At 38.6% G+C, this 17,916-nt stretch overlaps 1 protein-coding gene across 1 annotated transcript in view; it reads right to left on the bottom strand.

The window, feature by feature from the left end:
* PLEKHH2 (pleckstrin homology, MyTH4 and FERM domain containing H2) overlaps nucleotides 1-17,292 on the bottom strand; it is a 125,442-nt gene extending 108,150 nt beyond the window's left edge. The window contains 2 exon segments of the mRNA XM_021001273.2: nucleotides 3,859-3,988; nucleotides 17,150-17,292. Coding sequence (XP_020856932.1) covers nucleotides 3,859-3,981 — 123 coding nt within the window. The 5' untranslated portion in view covers nucleotides 3,982-3,988; nucleotides 17,150-17,292.
* Between the last annotated feature and the right edge of the window lie 624 nt (nucleotides 17,293-17,916).

Below are 17,916 nucleotides of genomic sequence, written 5' to 3'. Positions count from 1 at the left end.
TGTACCAACACAGATCAGAAACAGCTCTGTGATCTTATGTAGTTACATGGGGCACTTAAGTGTCACATAGCCATTTTGTGTCAGAGGTAGAATGTGAACCCAGGCCTTCCTGACTCTTAGGCAAGAACTCTAACCACTATGCCATGCTGCCTCTAGTTTTAGTTACTAGAGTCAAAAAGAGTATATTTTCCTTTAGTCACATACAAGCCAGGTAGTAGGTAAACTCAATTTCCTACATAACTTGAATGATATTTGTCTTGTATTTCCTCTAGCATGGTGTGGCGGATAGAGAGCTTGTCTTCAAGTTAAGAAGACTGGGTTTCAAGTACTGCCTTTGATACCAGCTGTGTGATCTTTAACAAGATGCTTCATTTCTCAGTGCCTCGTGAAATGATCTAAGACTGTAAGTTACAGAGAAGGTGCTGATCCTCACTGGGAGAACAAGGTCTTACAGGTCTCCTTAGGAGGGAAAAAATCTCCTCATACCTGTCTACAGCTTCTTGGTCTTTGCTGGTTCACCATGATCTTTCTGATTCCCAGCGTCTCCATCTTAGTCACTTCTCTCTATATATTCTCTCCTTTGGGCTCAATTATCACCTCTACACAAGTAAGTTTCAGATCTTTCCCTCCAGCCCCAATCTTTTCCCCTACCTCAAGTATTGCATCTCAAGTTACCTGTTTGACCTTTCAACCTACATGTTATCCCAGGACATCAAATTCATTATGTTGAAAGTGGAATTTATCTTCCCCTTCTAGACCTGCTACTACCCCTTCCAACTTTCCTACATCTACTGACAGCACCACCATCCATCCAGCTACCTGGACTTAAGACATTTGACTCTTTGCTCTCTCTCACCCTCCACATTGAATGAGTTTCCAGACACTGTCAGTTCTACTTCCACCATCTCTCTCACTGCCAACCCCTCCTTGTGGCAGAATGGTGGAAGATATGGACAAGACTCCCACCCAGGAGAGTTCAAGCTCTAGTGGATTCTGATGTTCGTCAGTGAAGGGAATACTTACATCATTCATTAAGATGACAGATCCATAGAAGCTTCAAATTATAATTAATTTCAATTCAACAGATATTTATTTGTAAAATAGATACTAGATGCAAGACATTGTACAAATAATTGGGTAAACAAATATGAAAAATTATGCAGTTCCTGCCTGCCCTCAAGGAGCTTATGATCTAAGAGGAAGTATATAACATCTACACAAATAAGTAGAATAGGAAATGCGGCATGATAGGAATAAAAGAACCATCTAGGAACATTTGAGAAGGAGGACAATAGTTTTGGCTTCATGGATCCAGGTTACATGGCAGAGGTATCACATGAGCTGTGAGGGGGTTGGAGGGGGGAGAAGAGGTAGAGAGAGAAAAGGATGAGATGCTTATTTTAATCACAAAGAGGTAAATTATAAGATAATAATCTGAAACTGGAGATTTATTTTTTTAAAATATGTCACCAACATCTGGTTACCATTTGCCCCAAGATAAGTGATTTAACATTAGTTTTCCAGCTACAAAATGGAAAATATAAAGTTATAGGCCACTACTGACATTTAAGCTGAGTACCTTCTTATTAGGCCTCAAAATCCTTACTTTCATGGATTCAAATTAATAGCAGAGATGTCTTTTTTGTTATACAGACCTAATACGGCTTGACCCATCTCAACAGGACCTAGAAGCACTGACAATTAAGAAACAGTCTATAAACTCATTATGATCATCATTATGACAACCCCACAAGATTGTTTTGAGAAGCAAATCAGATAAAGACTGTAAAGTTCTTTGCCAACCTTAAAGTACTATGTATAGAAATGTTAGTTATTAATATTATATTAAGTAGTAAAGATTGAGAAATTGGCTATAATCTCCTTTGATCACTTTTCCATATCAGTATAAGGTAATTATGTCAGGTTTAATACGATTCTTCCATGAATTTCAAACATTGATTTTGCAGAAAATTCCTACCATAAAATGAACACTGTGATGCCTGGGTAGGGCTCTCAGTAGAAACTCATTGTACTAAATCTGGTTTTAGTTAACATGAAAATAACAATATGAAGGGAATAAGCACTTATAGAAAACCTACTTTGTCCCCATTTTACAGCTGATCAAACTGAGGCAGAGAAAAGTTAAATGAATGGCCCAGGGTCATGTAGCTGGTAAGTGCTTGAACTCAGGTCTTCCTGACTCCAGACTCAGCACTCTATTCACTGTGCTACCTCGCTACCACTTTGATAATAAGTATAATTACTATAGAGTTAACACTTATACACATATATCACTGATAGATGCTAAGATTCTACATCAGTTCTAAAACAGATGAAAAACATTCTCTGTCAGGTGTTATAGTTTTTGTTGTTCAGTTTTTTAGCTGTGTCCAACTCTTTTTGATCCCATTTGAGATTTTCTTGGCAAAGATACTGGAGTGGTTTGCCATTTCTTCCTCCAGCTCACTTTACAGATGAGGAAACTAAAGCAAACAGGGTTAAGTGACTTGCCTAGGGTCACACAGCTAGTACGTATCTCAGGCAAGATTTGAACTCAGGTCTTCCTGACTCCAGGCCCAGCACTCTATCCACTGAGCTATCTAGCTGCCTCTCTGTCAGGTTACTTTATTTTAAAACCACTTTGACCTTATTTGCCAAAATATTAGTCAAGCCAAAATCTGTCAAACTAAAAACATTCATCTTGCAAAAATCAGAGTACCTATTTTACCATCCATTAATCATTCATTACCTACTTTCAATTCATATATATTTTACTTGTAATTACAAAGACATGTTTTTCATCTTAATACTCTAAACCTTGAGAAATAACATAAAGAACTGACAGGTATCAGTTATTTTTATTATTTAAAAAAGCTTAACCTGAATAATTAGAATTTTAGTGTAAAATACTACCACTAATAATAATAGAATAATTAGAATATTAGTTTGTCAATCAAGTATTTACTAAGCACCTACCATGTGCTAGGTTCTGTTCTAGGTACTGGGTAAGTAAAGACACTCCTCTTCCCCCCAGTAAAAAAAAGCAAAATAGTTCCTGCCCTCATAAAGCTTATATTCTAAGAGAGGAAGCAATGGAAAACATGTACATATGTAGCTACAAAACACATAACAAGGAGATAGGAAGTAATGGGGTAACAGGCGGCCTGGGAAGAGTATTACAAACATCTAAGAGGAGCCAGGAAAAACTTCTTATAGAAGGTGGTTCCTGGGCTGAGTCATACATAATTCAGGCAGCAGGCGGTATAGGTGAGGGAGTGCATTTTCTGCATGGGTCTCAGCTTGTGAAAAGGCCCAGAGACAGCTGCATGTGAGGAAAGACAAGAAGGCCAGTGTGGCTTCATCGTGCAACATATGAAGGAGAGTAACATGTAATAAGGTTGGAAAGGTAGGATGGGGCAAGGTTGTAGAGAGTAAAAGGGCCAAATTTTTGTTATACAGGCCTAACTAACTTGAGCCATCTCAACAGGCCTTGAAGTGCTGACAATTAAGAAACAGCCTATAAACTCGTTATGATTGTCATCATGACAACACCACAGGGTGTTGCAAACCTTAAAGCATCATGTATAGAAATGTTACTTCCTAATATTATATTAAGTAGTGAAGATGGAGAAATTGGCTATAATATCTTCTGATCACTATTCCATATCAGTATAAGGTAATTATGTCAGGTTTAATATGATTCTCCCGTGTAAAAGTAATAGTCACTGGAGTTTAATGAATAGGGGGAATGATGTGGTCAGACTTGTGTTTTTATCAGTTGAATTTGGATTTGAAAAAGACAAATTACTTCAGTTCTATATTTAAATAGATATTTTAAGGCAGGGTGGAAAAACTTACCTTCTCTGCTAAAAGCTCTCTGATCTTGCTTGCCTGGAGTCTAAATTTCATGAGTTGGGATTCCAAGGCTATGCATCTTTCCTTCCAATCTATGCTTCCTTCTGGCTCCAAAAGTTCTGCCATCTTTATTCTAGAAAGGAAGAAGAATTCAGATAGACAGTAAACACCTTTTAGGATTCAGGAAAATTTGTTTCAGTATGTAGTCATTACAGAAGTTTTACTCCCTGGGTAATCAACTGCCATTCAATAAGTGAAATTATTGTCGTAACAGATAGACTTATGCAATATACATACATATATGTGTGTGTATATACATACATATTAGTTAATATATATTATATATATTTTATATATATTCTATATATATAATATATATATAATTCTAGCCATTATGTAATGAGATACTGGGTCATTTGATGAATTAAAACATTAATGTTTTGAGTTCGGAGACATATTTTACAACTGACTGTGTTCAAAGAGAAATGAGTGGAAAAGATTCCAGTTTCAGTCCTAGTTCCAACACTGTTTTGGTGATCTTGGCCAAATCACTTAACATCACTGGGTCTCAGTCTCCCCATTACAAAATGGAAAGAATGCCTTATTTATCTACATCATGTTGTTCTTGTTCAATCACGTCTGACTCTTCATAACCCCATTTGAAGTTTTCTTGGCAAGATACTGGAGTGGTTTGCCGTTTACTTCTCTAGCTCATTTGACAGATGATGAAACTGAGGCAAAAAGGGTGAAGAAACTTGCCCAGGGCCACACCGTTAATAAGTGTCTGAGGCCATATTTCAACTCAGGAAGAAGAGTCTTCCTGCCTCCAGGCTCTGCACTCTATCCACTACGCCATCTAACTGCCTTAGCTATATGATAGGGTTGTCAAAAACAAGTCAGATCACATATTTGAAAACACTTTGAAAAGTATAAAAAATAAATTTGGATGCTAGATATTATTTTAGCTTAGTCTTACCAAACAATTTATAAAAGTCGGCCAATCATTTTTACCATCCAGACTTAAACTAATCTCTCTAAGATCTTCTAGTATTATAGTCAGAGAAACAGTTCTAGTTTCAGTGAGCAACGATAAGACAAAGCAGGGCTGTATTTGTGCTGAGGGTCAAGGTTTGGATTTAAATTAAAAATTTTACTTGCCCATACTCTTCACTTAGTTAAGCATAGCCTAATGCTTACAAGCCCTAAGCCTCTAAGTGTATTCAAATATTTATGACTGGTTCAATTATTGCCAAGTTATCATAACTTTGCCCAGCTATATTAAACTTGGGATTATGAACATTATCAAAATCCAGACTGCAAAGTTAACTGTTCTATTCAATATAGTTCAAATCTTGGGAGGCATTTCATAGAAGAGAAAGCTTGAGACTAAAAAACTGGCATCTCACCAAATGGTTCTCAGGTCCTTAAAGATGAGGCAGCTAGGTGGCTCAGTAGACAGAGCGTTGGGTCTGGAATCATGAAGACCTGAGTTCAAATATGGCCTCTGACCCTCAGTAGCTATGTGACCCTGGGCAAGTTATTTAACCTCTGTTGGCCTAATCTACTGGAGAAGGAAATGGCAAACCATTCCAGTATCTTTGCCATGAAAGCCCATCAGACACAACTTAACAAATACACAAAATTATTACTTGATTTTTAGGGTAGCCTTATAACCCTCCCCACCAGAGCATCAGAGTCAGAAACAATTCTTTAAAATGCTTTTTTCCCAATTTTCATTCAGTTTAACATTAAGTGCCTACTGCATACCCTGCTCTGTGTTAGGTGCTGGGTATACAAAGAAAAAGAAAAAACCAGTCCCTGTCCTCAAGGAACTTGCTATCTACTTACATACTATCAATTTGTTTTTATGAAGAAAGCAGCTATAGGTTGCCATGGACAGGTTTCCCCTTCTATTAAACTGGGGACAATTATGCTTGCACAACCTGCCTCAATGTGCAGTTGCTAAGAAAGCATTCTGTAAACTTTACAATGCTATAGGAACAGAAGCTTTTATTATTATGGAAATGTAAATTATATTCACACACAAAATTGATAAGAATAAATACAAAGAGCATAATTCCTTGAAGAACATAGGCCCATCAAGAAGTCCAAAACACAAGATCAAATATTTTAGAGACCTAAGGTACAATTTTAATTGGAAATATAATACCCTATATACTTACAAAGAGAAATAATGGGAAAAAAACCTTTTTTAAAAAAAATTTATCTCCTATCCCTCATGTTCTTTGCCACTTTTATACTCCCAATACTCTTGTTCAACAAAGCTTACCCATTACCCAAAAGATAAATGACCAACAGCTATGAACAGGTAGTTCTCAAAAGGAAGAAATTAAAGATATCTATAATCATATAAAAATGCTCCAAATCATTAATTATTAGAGAAACACAAATTGAAACTACTCTGAGGTTTGACCTAATGCCTTGGCAAAGATGATAATATGGAAAAATGACCACCATTGGAGGGGCTATGCAAAAACAGACACACTAATGTTCTGTTAGGAGAGCCATGGACTGGTCCAGCCATCGTGGAAAGCCATTTGTAATTATGCTCCCAAAGTCACTAACCTGTGCGTATCCTTTCATCTAGCAATATAACTAATAAGCCTATAGCCCAAAGAGATCAGAGAAAAAAGGGAAAGTACCCAAAGATATAAAATATTTGTAGTAGCTCTTTTTAGAGTGATAAATAATTGGAAATTGAAGGGATACCCATCAATTGGGAAATGGTTGAATAAATTATGGAATATGATAAGAAATGATGGAGAAATCTGGGAAGACCTCTATGAATTGATGCAGAATAAAGTGAACAGAACCAATACCAATATAGAACCAATTTCTACAACAACATAGCAAAGAAAAAAAACTTTGAAAGCCCTAAGAACCTGGATCAATGCAATGACTAGCCATGATTATAGAGCTGACAATGACATGTTACCCATGTCCTGACAGGAAGGTGATGGACTCAAAGCGCAGAATGAAAGATACATGTCCAACATCTGACACGGCCAATGTGGGCATTGGTTTTGCTTGTCTAGTCAATCAGTACAGAAGCATTTAAGTGCCTACTATGTGCCAGGCACTGTACTAAGTGCTGAGGATACAGAGAAAGGCAAAAAACAGTGCCTGCTCACAGGGAGCTCCTAGTCTAATGAAGGAGATAACAGGCAAACACCCACATACAAATAAGATACATATAGGATAAACGAGAGTTAACCAACAGAGGAAAGATTAACGTTAACATTAATGGTGATCAGGAAAGGCGTCTTGCAGAAGGTGGGATTTTAGCTGAGACTTGAAGGAAGCCAGCAGGTGGAAATAAGGAGGGAGAGATCTAGACATGGCGGACAGCCAGTGAAAGTTAGCAGAGACGGAGCATTTTGTCTGAGAAACAGCAAGAATGACACTTATGAATGAACTGCAGAGTACGTGAGGGGTAATAAGATGTAAGAAGACCAGAAAGTGAGAAGATGCCAAGTGATGAACACGCATATTTGTTACAGAATTTTGGTTTTTTTTAAGGGAAAAGGAGTTTAAAAGTTAGTAATAGAGTTGTCAAAAAGAAAAGAAAAGCTTATTAAAACATTTCTTTTAAAATGCAGGGAAGAGAACAAAAGGATGGCCAGAAGGAATCATAAGCTGGACAGTTTTGAATGTCACACGATGAATTTATTACACATGTAAAACAAAAATCAAACTCTATATAATAGAAATTCACATTTTCTTGTATAATTTCCTTTTCTGTTCTATTTCAAATATGTAATTCTTTATTTTATTGATGTTTACTAAGTTCAGAATCAAAAATAATAAAATTCTTAAAAGAATCTCAGCTTCTCCTGTTGACTAATCTTCATTTTAACTTTTCCTTTTAATTATTCCCTCAAAGACACATTAACAACAGCAAAAACCTGATTTCCTGGCATGTCATTTGTTGCACAAATCAGCCCTAATACTATAACATAAGCGTGCAATATTTAATTCAACAAGTGTCTGTTAATTGCCTATTATGTTCCATGCACTGTGTTCAATAATACATAAATTAATAGGCTCTTTTATAGTATATCACAAAGAACCATTTCTCAAAGGTTATCACTGCATTATCATTAATAATAGCAATAACCCAAATCTGTATAGTGCTTTAAAGTATACAAAATACCTTCCTCGCAACAATTCTGAGAGGCAAGTATTACAACTAACTGCAATCCAAATCTTAAAGATGGGGAAATTGACATTTATATAGGTTACAGGGTTTTCCCATGGTCACACCATAGGTGTGGGAGCTAGGATTGGAATCTTGGTCACCAGACTCAACAGTTAGAATTCTTTCTACTATACCATTATTAAGGGAATTTCTACAACAATAATGAAGATAAAAATTAGGAATCTGTCAATGGACCCACCAAAATACACCTAAAACCTCATCATAGTTAAAGGGAACATGATTATGATGGTATATGTAATTGGATATTATCTTCCTTTGATCTCTCTTCCTGGTCCCCATTCCTTCCTATTATCTATTCTCCTCCCAGTCATTTTTCCAGATCTTATATGACACAGATCTTTTTCCATATTATTATCCATTATCCATATTAGAAACAATTCTCATTAATTAAGGTATAGATTATACCTGCTATAGTCAATTATCCATTACTTCGACTTATTATTCCAGAGCATGCAGGGTAAGAGAACATTGATGAAAACAGGTAAATTTAAGCCTTAAATCAGACATATTTAATATAAATAAATATAAAATATAAAATAAATCAGCAACTTAATATAAGAGCACACTTCTAGCCTTTAGGCAAAAAGAAGTGTCTCTTTCACACTGGGGAATTTTTCTCTGATTCAATAATTGTGCCAGTTGGTTGTGTAATTTCAAAAGTCACTTATTTGTAGTTATTATAATATCAGAATAAACAATTAGTTTATATTGAAGTTTTCATAAATGCTACACATGTTTATCTATTCAATGGGGTCATTTATACTGGAGTTCTCCCCTGCTAGCTTGAGGAATTCTATTGTTAACCTTGAACCATCAAGCTCAGAAAAGGTAACGAAAATGCAATACTTTTCATCTTACCCAAGTCACTTAACTATGAAGATAAGATTATAAATACATTTAGAAACTTAGATCCCTCTCTTCCTTCAAAATGCAGCTCAAATAACACCTTTTACTGGAAGCCATTTCTGATCCCTCCAACACCTAGTGGCTTCCCTCTCAAATTACTTTGTATTGAAATATATATGTGTGTGTACATATATATATATACACACACACACATACACATATACACATACACATATATATACACAAATATATAATCTATTATGCAATGCTACAATGTATATACATACATGCATATATGTAAATATATGTGTGTGCATGTATGTGTGTGTGTATATATATGTATGTGTGTGTGTGTGTGTGTGTGTGTGTGTATACACACAAGCACATATATATTTTAAAGCAAGTCCCTGCTTTCAAGGAGCTTATTTGCTAGTGGTGAAAGATGACACATATAGAAAGTTTCAATTATAAGCCAGATGAAAAGGCCCAGTAGACCATGAGGTACAGAGAAAAAGCAGATTGTAATGTATCTTCTTTAATGTCATTTCCATTGATGAAATCATATTTATTTCTATGGTTAAATACCATATTAAATGCCAAGGGCTTTGGTATGAGAAGTTTCTTCTCTGGGTCTCCTCTGGTTACTGGGGAAGGGTGGAGGAAAAAGGAAGAATAAGGCAGTTGAAAGGCGGAATGTACACAAGGGTGGCTCCCCTTGATGATGGCTGGTAGCAGGGTTGGTGGTCTGCAAGGCACTGTCATTCTGGGAGCTGTTGGGTTTACCTGCCCATTAGCAACTAATCTGCATATATACTTATTGTTGATTGACTGTCTACATTAAGGTGACAGAAGACTCTGCTGACATATTTAGCACCACCCCCTCCATCTGATACTTCCATTCTCTTTTCCTTTGCTTTGATCCCATAAGAACTGTTGACCATGCTGCTCACCAAGGCCAACTCTGCTTCTCATATTCATGATCCCACCCTTCCCAGACTATACTTGGAGCTTGCCTCTTTGATATGCCCTCTCTCTTTCTAATCTTCAATTGTGCTTTATCCACTAGCTCCTTCTCTACTGCTCCCTGTCCCCCTCCAAAAATAAAACAAACAAAACATTCTCTTGGCCCTGCCATTCTCACCCTTTAGGAGCCAAATTCTTAGAATGACCTGCCTACACTGGTTGGCCCTACTTCCTCACCTCTCACTCACTTAATTCTTTGCAATCTAGAATGAAACTAGGCTGTTTTCTAATGTCACTAAAGAATTTCTCACTATCTCCATTACCATTTCTCAGTTCTCATCCTTCTTAACTTCCCTACAGCGTTTGACCCTGATGTCCACCTCTTCCTCCACCAGTCTTGCATCTACTACTATGCATTGCACATCTGTAATGCATCATTCCATAGACATCTTAAATTCAATGCATCTAAAACGGAACTCATTATCTTTCCCTCTAAATCCTCCCTTCTTCCTAACTTCCCTGTTGCTACTGGGGACACTACCATTTCCCCCATCACCCAGACTCATAACATAGGTGTCGCTCTCAACTCCCCACTCTCACTCACTGCCCCATCCTCACCGTATCCAGTGAGTCACTAAGTCCTGTTCATTCTACCTTCAGGACATCTCTTGTATATGCCCTCTTCACCACCCTGATGCAGCCCTCATTATCTCACACCTGGACTATTGCAATCCTCTTTTGGATTGGTCTCTCTGCCTTGAGCTTCTCTGAGCTTCAGTTCATCCTCCACTCAGCTGATATAATATTTGTAAAGTGCTTAGCACAGTGGCTGGCACATAGTAGGTACTTCACACATGCTACCTTCCTTTCCTTCCTCCTTCAGCTGCCAAGGGATCTTCTTAAAGTTCGGGTCTGCCCACATCACCCTCTTATTCGGTAAACTCCAATGGCTACCAGTTACCAATAGGATAAAATATAAAATCCACTGTTTGTTGGTTAAAGTCCTGCATAACTTAGACCCTTCCTACTTCAGTCTTCTTACACTTTACTTCCTTTCATAAATTTTATGACCCCAAAACACTGGCTTACTTGCTCTTCCTAGCACACATCGTTTCATCTCAAGACACTAGGCCTCTTCACTAACTGCCCTCTGTGACTGGAATGACCTCCCTACTCACTTTTACCTCTTCTTGGCTTCCCCGGCTTCCTTCAAATCTTAACTCAAATCCCACTCTCTACAAGAGACCTCATCTAGTCTCTCTTGATGCAGTTCCTTCCCTCTGAGATGACCTTTAATTCATTCACATTCTCTCTCTCTCTCTCTCTCTCTCTCTCTCTCTCTCTCTCTCTATATATATATATATATATATATATATATATATATGCATATATATATGTACACACATGTGTGTGTATTATATCTATACATGTATATGTGGGTGTGGGTGTGTATATATATATATATATATATGTACACACACACACACACACATATATATATCTGGTCTGTATATAGTTGTATGTTGTTTCCTCCACTAGAGTGTTTGTTCCTTGAGAGCACAGATTGTTTCTGCATTTATTTGTATACTTAACATAGTGCCTGGCACATAGTAAAGCATTTAATAAATGCTTTGTTGACTTCATTTCTGTATGGTCTCTACTTCTTGGGTTTTTGTGACAATGCTCTTCCTGGTTCCTCTCTCATCTGTCTGACTGCTTCTCATCATTCTACTTCGTGGGATTGTCATCCACGTTCTGCCCACTATGCATTGATACACAACAGGGTTCTATTTGAGGCCTTCTTCTTTTCTCTCTCTCTAACTCTTTCTCCAGGATCTCATTAACTTCCATGGGTTTAAGGATCCTCTTTATACAGATAATGCTTGATTCTATATATCTAGTCTTCATCACTCTCCTAAACTCCAGTCCCACAACACCAACTTTCTATGGAGTATCTCTACCTAGATAATCCATAAGTATCTTAAAACTGGCATGTCTAAAATAGAATTGATTATCTTTCCTTCTAAACCCATCCCTAACTTCTTTATTTCTGTGGAGGGCATCTTTTAGTTAACCAAGTTTGTAATCTGTTATATAAACTCTTCCCATTCCCTAAATCTACATATCCAATCAGTTGTCAACTTACTGCTTTTAACTAGACATCTTTCCAATCCCTTCACTCCACTCACAGTCATCATCCTAGTTCAACCCCTTGTCAATTCTAACCTGGACTACTGCTATAGCCATCTAAATGTTCTCCCTCCATTTTCTTCCCCATCAAATCTATCCTCCACATAGCTGCCTAATGTATATTTGTAAAGCACAGGTCTAACTATGTCATTCCTGGGCTCAAAATACACCAGTCCCTCCTTATTGCCTTGACATTTAAAGCTATTCACAGTCTGGCCCCAACCCATTTTTCTAGACTTACTTTCCATTATTCCCCCTCATGTACTCTGAACTCTACATTAAAGTCAACTTGGCCCATTGTTGTACCCATACACGGCATTCCTTCTCTGTCTACTGCCTCTGGGCTTCTTTGCACAAGTTGTCCCTTTGCCTGGAATGCTTTTCCTCTTCACATTCACTTCTTAGAATACCAAGATTTATTCAAAGCTCAGCTCCCATCCTATCTCCAAATAAGCCCTTTCCCAATCTCACCAGTTATTTGTTCTATCCTTGCCTCACCTGGAATTATTTTGTATGTTATATGTGTGTGTGTATATACATATATATATATATATATATATATATATGTATATACACACATATATTATAACATATATATGGAATTTACTCAGCTGTGAATATGTTATGCTCCATAGGGACTCTTCATTTTTGTCTTTGTATCCCCATTGCTCACCACAGCACACAGTAGTTGCCAAATAAATTCTTATGGGATCGAACTGATTTTTTTTTCACCTTTGTCATCTATGATGTTACATTTGTTTTATTAAATTTTATTTGTTCCCTTTCTTTCTCTCAACCCCTAATGTAAGGGTTGCCACCAAAGTTTACTCCTTCTCCCTTTTTTCTCTATATACTTTCTCTTGACAATCTCCACTCCTATAACTCCAATCATAAACTTTAATTGGAAAACTTCCAGATTTCTGTCCCTGACCTCTCTGGTGAACTCCAGACCCTCATTTCTAGATGGCTTAACTTGCTCATCCCTCTAGGGAATGTTCAAAATACAATTCACTGCCTTCTTCCTCAAAAAAGAAAAAAGAAAAAACAAACAAAAGAAAAGGCTCCTTGCCTTCTCTATTTCTGTTAGTAACATCCACTATTTTTCTAAGCACTCATACTTGAAACCTTTAAGTTTTTTTTCATAAAATCACAGAACTTTACAGGTAGGAGGCATCTCAGAGACCAGGTAGTCGAACCTATACCTGATAAGTCCCTTCTATAACACTTCTAACAAGATCCAGCCTTTGCCAGAATACCTCCAGAGAGGCCAAACACACAACTTCCCAAGAGCTCATTCCCCTCTAGGACTTTTCTAACTGTCAGGAAGTACACAGCGTAAAGACTTGCCCCTCTCCAAATTCTACCTGTTCTATTTCTAATCACTTTTCGGTAACTATCCTCTTTCCCAGTCAGGAACTCTGTGCTTCTCTTAATGCAGGCTCAGCTCACGTTATTCTTTCGGCTATCACCCTGCTGACTCATATATTTAGCAGCCCACTAAACCCACCAGGCCTTGCTCCTGATACTTTAATCATTTGCTAAATTCTTCTTCGGCAACTTTTCTCATGCCTGCCTCCTTTCTATTTTCTATTTCTGTTGTTAACACCTTAGTGTAGGCCCTCATTACCACTTGCTTAGAAAATTGTAATGGCTTCTTGTCTCTTCATCTCAAGCATCTCCCCAACTTCAACTAATTGAGCTTACATACCACTATGAAATTAATATTCCTGAACAGCTGTGATCATACTACTCTCCTGCTCAAAGAACTTTAATAGTTCCCCATTATTTATGGAATAGTCTCAACTCCAGCTAGGTGGTGGTGGACAGAGTGCTAGGCTTGGAGTTAGGAAACCTGGAATTCAGTCCTGCCTCAGACATTTACTGAAGGTTAGATCTTGGGCAAATCACTTAAATTCTCTACCTCAGTTTCCTCATCTGTAAAATGAAGTGGTTGGACTTAATAGTATCTAAATTCCCTTCCATGTCTAACCTATGATCCTATGATTTTCAGCCTAGCATGCAAGGGTGTCTTTGAGTTAGACTCTCCTTACTCTTTGAGCCTTAACTCTTATATTAACATATTACTCCACTAGACAACCTGCCATTCGTTAACATGGTCTATGACTTCCTGCTCACATCTTTTCATCAAGCTCAAAAGGGCCTCTCCTCCATTTTTATCTCCTCCTGTTGAAAATCCTATCCATCCTTTAAAGACCAGTTCAAAGGCCATCTATTTCATGAATCTCTCTCTGGTCTGCCCAGCCAGAAATGATCTCATCTTTCCCTGAGCACTCATAGCACTTAGTTCCTCACACTATTTTGAATAATGCTTGTGTATATAACTGATCTCCTCTCCTCAGTGCCTTCCCCAAAAGATGTGTTTGCTAATATGCTAATCTTAACTTCAAATAAAAATTAAGCAATTTTGAAAATTTTCAAATAATTTATTTTAAACTACTTTAGGATTCAAGGAAGATAAGAAAAAAATTTTTTCCCACTCATGAGTAACGATGGGAAACCAAACTAAATTTCAAGCATATAGGGAATTATCATATGGTTGGATTCTGCTGCCTATCAGTAAGTGAACAAATATTTATTAATTTATTAATAACATTGTGTTAAGAGCCGAGGATACAGAGTAAGAGTAAAAGCCAATCCCTGTTCTCAAGGAACTCCCAGTCTAATGGGAATAATAATAAAATAATAATAATAATAAATAAAAACAACTATTGGTAAACAAGATATGTGCAGGATAAATTAGAGCCAATGATAGAGGGAATCAGGCAGTGCTTCTTGTAGATTGTGGGATTTTAGCTGAGGCTGAAAAGCCAGGCAGAGGTGAAAAGACTTGGGGGAAGAAGACATGAGACAATTTGTAATTATGTCAGGAGGAAGAGGAGAATATTTATTTGAAAATGATGAGACATTCTCTTTCCATTCGGGGTCAATTTTAATTAAAACATACAATGTCTTGGCAGATTACGACTTTTGACAAGTCTGGGGGTGTGCATATTGGAACACAGGCACACACCAACTGAAAAAAAAAAGCCTGCCTTTGCTAGATTATGACACTCTGAGGACAGGAGTGATATATTACCAATATTTCAACACTTAAAAAATTGGGTGGATAGCCATCCAATTGTAACCATAGGCAATATGGCAGGTTGGACACCTGATTTCACCATTATTTGTCCAAATGTTATTATACTGGTTGATTAGTTGATCAGTTATAGAGTACCTATGATGTAGAGATCATTCATTACAGCTCTTTGTTCAGTCATGTCTGACTTTTCGTGACCCCATTTGGGGTTTTCTTGGCAGAGATAATGGAGTGGTTTGCCATTTCCTACTCTAGCTCATTTTACACATGAGGAAACTGAGGCAAGCAGGATGAAGTGACTTGCTGAAGGTCAAACAGCTAGTAAGTATCTGAGGCCAGATTTGAAGTCAGGAAAATCAGTCTTCCTGACTCTAGGCCCCACTCTGTATTCATCAGGTCACCTAGCTGCCCCTATTATAGCTCTAGTGAATAATCATAAAGAGTCAAGATTGAATAATAGTACTCTTCTTTTTGGTCTCCATTACTATATTTAACTGCCCAGATGTAACTGCTGTGACCAGTTGCTACAAAAATAGTTTAAAACATTTTAAATTTGAAAATAACTTCACAATGGAGTGCCAGTGATTGATACTACTTAGCTTCAGATTTTCCAAACATCCCCAGGGACCTTTGGAAATATTTACTGACATAAAATAAATTGTTTACAATTATGGAGTGAATTATATTTTTTTTCTTTCAATCTCTACTTCCTGTTTCTCTCCCAAATTCCCCAAAAGGAAAAGGGAAAGAAAAATAGAGAGTTCATCTACTGAAGTTCACTCTGTCTAAATCTGCAGTCTATGTATCCGTGATCTCTATGTAGCCAGCAAATGTTATTTCCCCCCTAAAACAGAAGAGATGTCAGTTTTGACTGTCTAGTTTAAAGAATCTTTCCTAAGTATACCACCTATCCCAGTTTTAATTTGAAGTGGGTGGGAGTTGGAAGGGACTGGCCAAAGATATTGACTAGAATATCATATTTATTTTTCTTTTAATATATTTTTGGTTACTACTTTGTTTTATATATTTGTGTGTATAAATAGATACTTCTTTTGCGATCTATAAAACTACCATCATTTTAAAAGTTCATAGTTGTTCTGGGGAAAGTATTTTGCACTGTCATTTATGTGACAGTTCAGCATAGGAAGGGAACTAGGAACCTTAAAATTATACAGTTTGTAGCAGCTTCAGTTAATGTTTTCTTAAAGTTCTAACATTTTTACCCCTGAAATCTTAGTGAGTGGAACAAGAAACACAAAGTGACATAAGCGCTAGGTTCTGCGCGGTTAACTTTACAAGCAAGGGCAAACTTTTAAAATGCACACCGTTGCTATGAAAAGTATAAATTGCCTAACTCTTCCCTCCGGGAAAGTCTCAGTCACCTGACAGTCCCCAAAGGCCCCTCTCCCCCCACCCTAGTCCCCATCCCCGCACACACCCACATGAGTTGGGGGAGCAAAGAAAAGCCACAGGACGTCCGTGTAAGGCAGGAGACCCCCTAGCTACATAAAGTGCCTTGTGCCCACTTTCGGGTCAGGGGAGGAGAAGGGAGGGACTAGGGTCAGATTATTTTAATTCATCAAACCAAGGAAAGCATGGCAAGGGACGATCGCAGTCTGCGAGCCAAGCCCCTTGGCTGACAGCCAAGACGCGCTCGCACGGATCAGTGCCCCTTTGGGCCGGTGGGCATCGGGGAAATAAAGGTACGGCATGAGAACAGGATAGGGATGGGAGTACCGGGAGCGGAGGCCGAGTCCCGCTTCATGTCCTGGCCCAGAGCCTCCTGGGGGTTCCCCTATCCCTCTACCCCCTTCCCTGTCTATGGTGGAGCTGCAGCCTATTTCCCAGGAGAACTGTCTGGCGCTCCAACTTGGAGAGAGGACTCTCCTGGCCAGACTGGTGAACCAGGGGGGCGCGGAGAAGTTAGGGAGTCTCGGACTTTGCCACCGACCTACCTGTGCTGCTGTTCTGGGGACGGCGGATGCAGCGGCAGCGGTTGCGGAGGGGTCCCCGCCTGCCGCTGGTCCCGGGGCTCCCAGGACTGTCCGCACCCCCTTCTCCTCCAACCCACCCACCCGGAGAGTCAGGCGGGGGCGGGTCGCCGCCACCACTCTGACGGACGCCCATGGAAGCCAATGAGAGACTAGGGCAGATCCCTTTGCGTCATCGGAGGGGGCGTGGCCAAGACGACCCTTCCCCACCTCCCCCATTCCATTAGTGGTCCCAAGCCCCCTAATCTAGTGGCCTGGATTTCCCAGCCCTTTCTAAGATTCTGCCTCTCTTGCTGCAGTCCTGGGTCTGAATTCCGGACTTTTAATCCTGTTGATAAACCGGACCCCAAACCACTAGGTCAGGCAAGTCACTTCGCTCAGTTTACACAGATGGCAAATGGAAATAACAGAGTTTTTTCTCTTCTGCTGGGATTTCTGAGTTTGCTTTGTTTCAAGTACGCACAGCAAGCCCGAAGGAGATAAAAGTATTGCGAAACAATGAGAGTCTCCAAGAAAAGGCAAACTGTTATTACTAGGAAAAGTCCAGCGAGCCGGTATCGGGCGTTCAAATTTCTTCCAGATGAGCACTAATTTTGATGCCGATCCATGCAACCCCCACACATCAAATTCTTACTGCCTTTTGTAGGAGCTGCTGATGCACAGCACATGCCATACTGTCTCCAAGCTGCCTCACCAAACAAGCAAGCCCTCCTGGCCCAGTTTTATAGAGA

This window comes from Phascolarctos cinereus, unplaced genomic scaffold (genome assembly GCF_003287225.1).
Source record: "Phascolarctos cinereus isolate Bilbo 61053 unplaced genomic scaffold, phaCin_HiC Scaffold_2;HRSCAF=192, whole genome shotgun sequence".
Taxonomy (NCBI): Eukaryota; Metazoa; Chordata; class Mammalia; order Diprotodontia; family Phascolarctidae; genus Phascolarctos; species Phascolarctos cinereus.
Note: the sequence above shows the minus strand (reverse complement) of the source record. Positions and strands in the feature narration are given on the sequence as shown.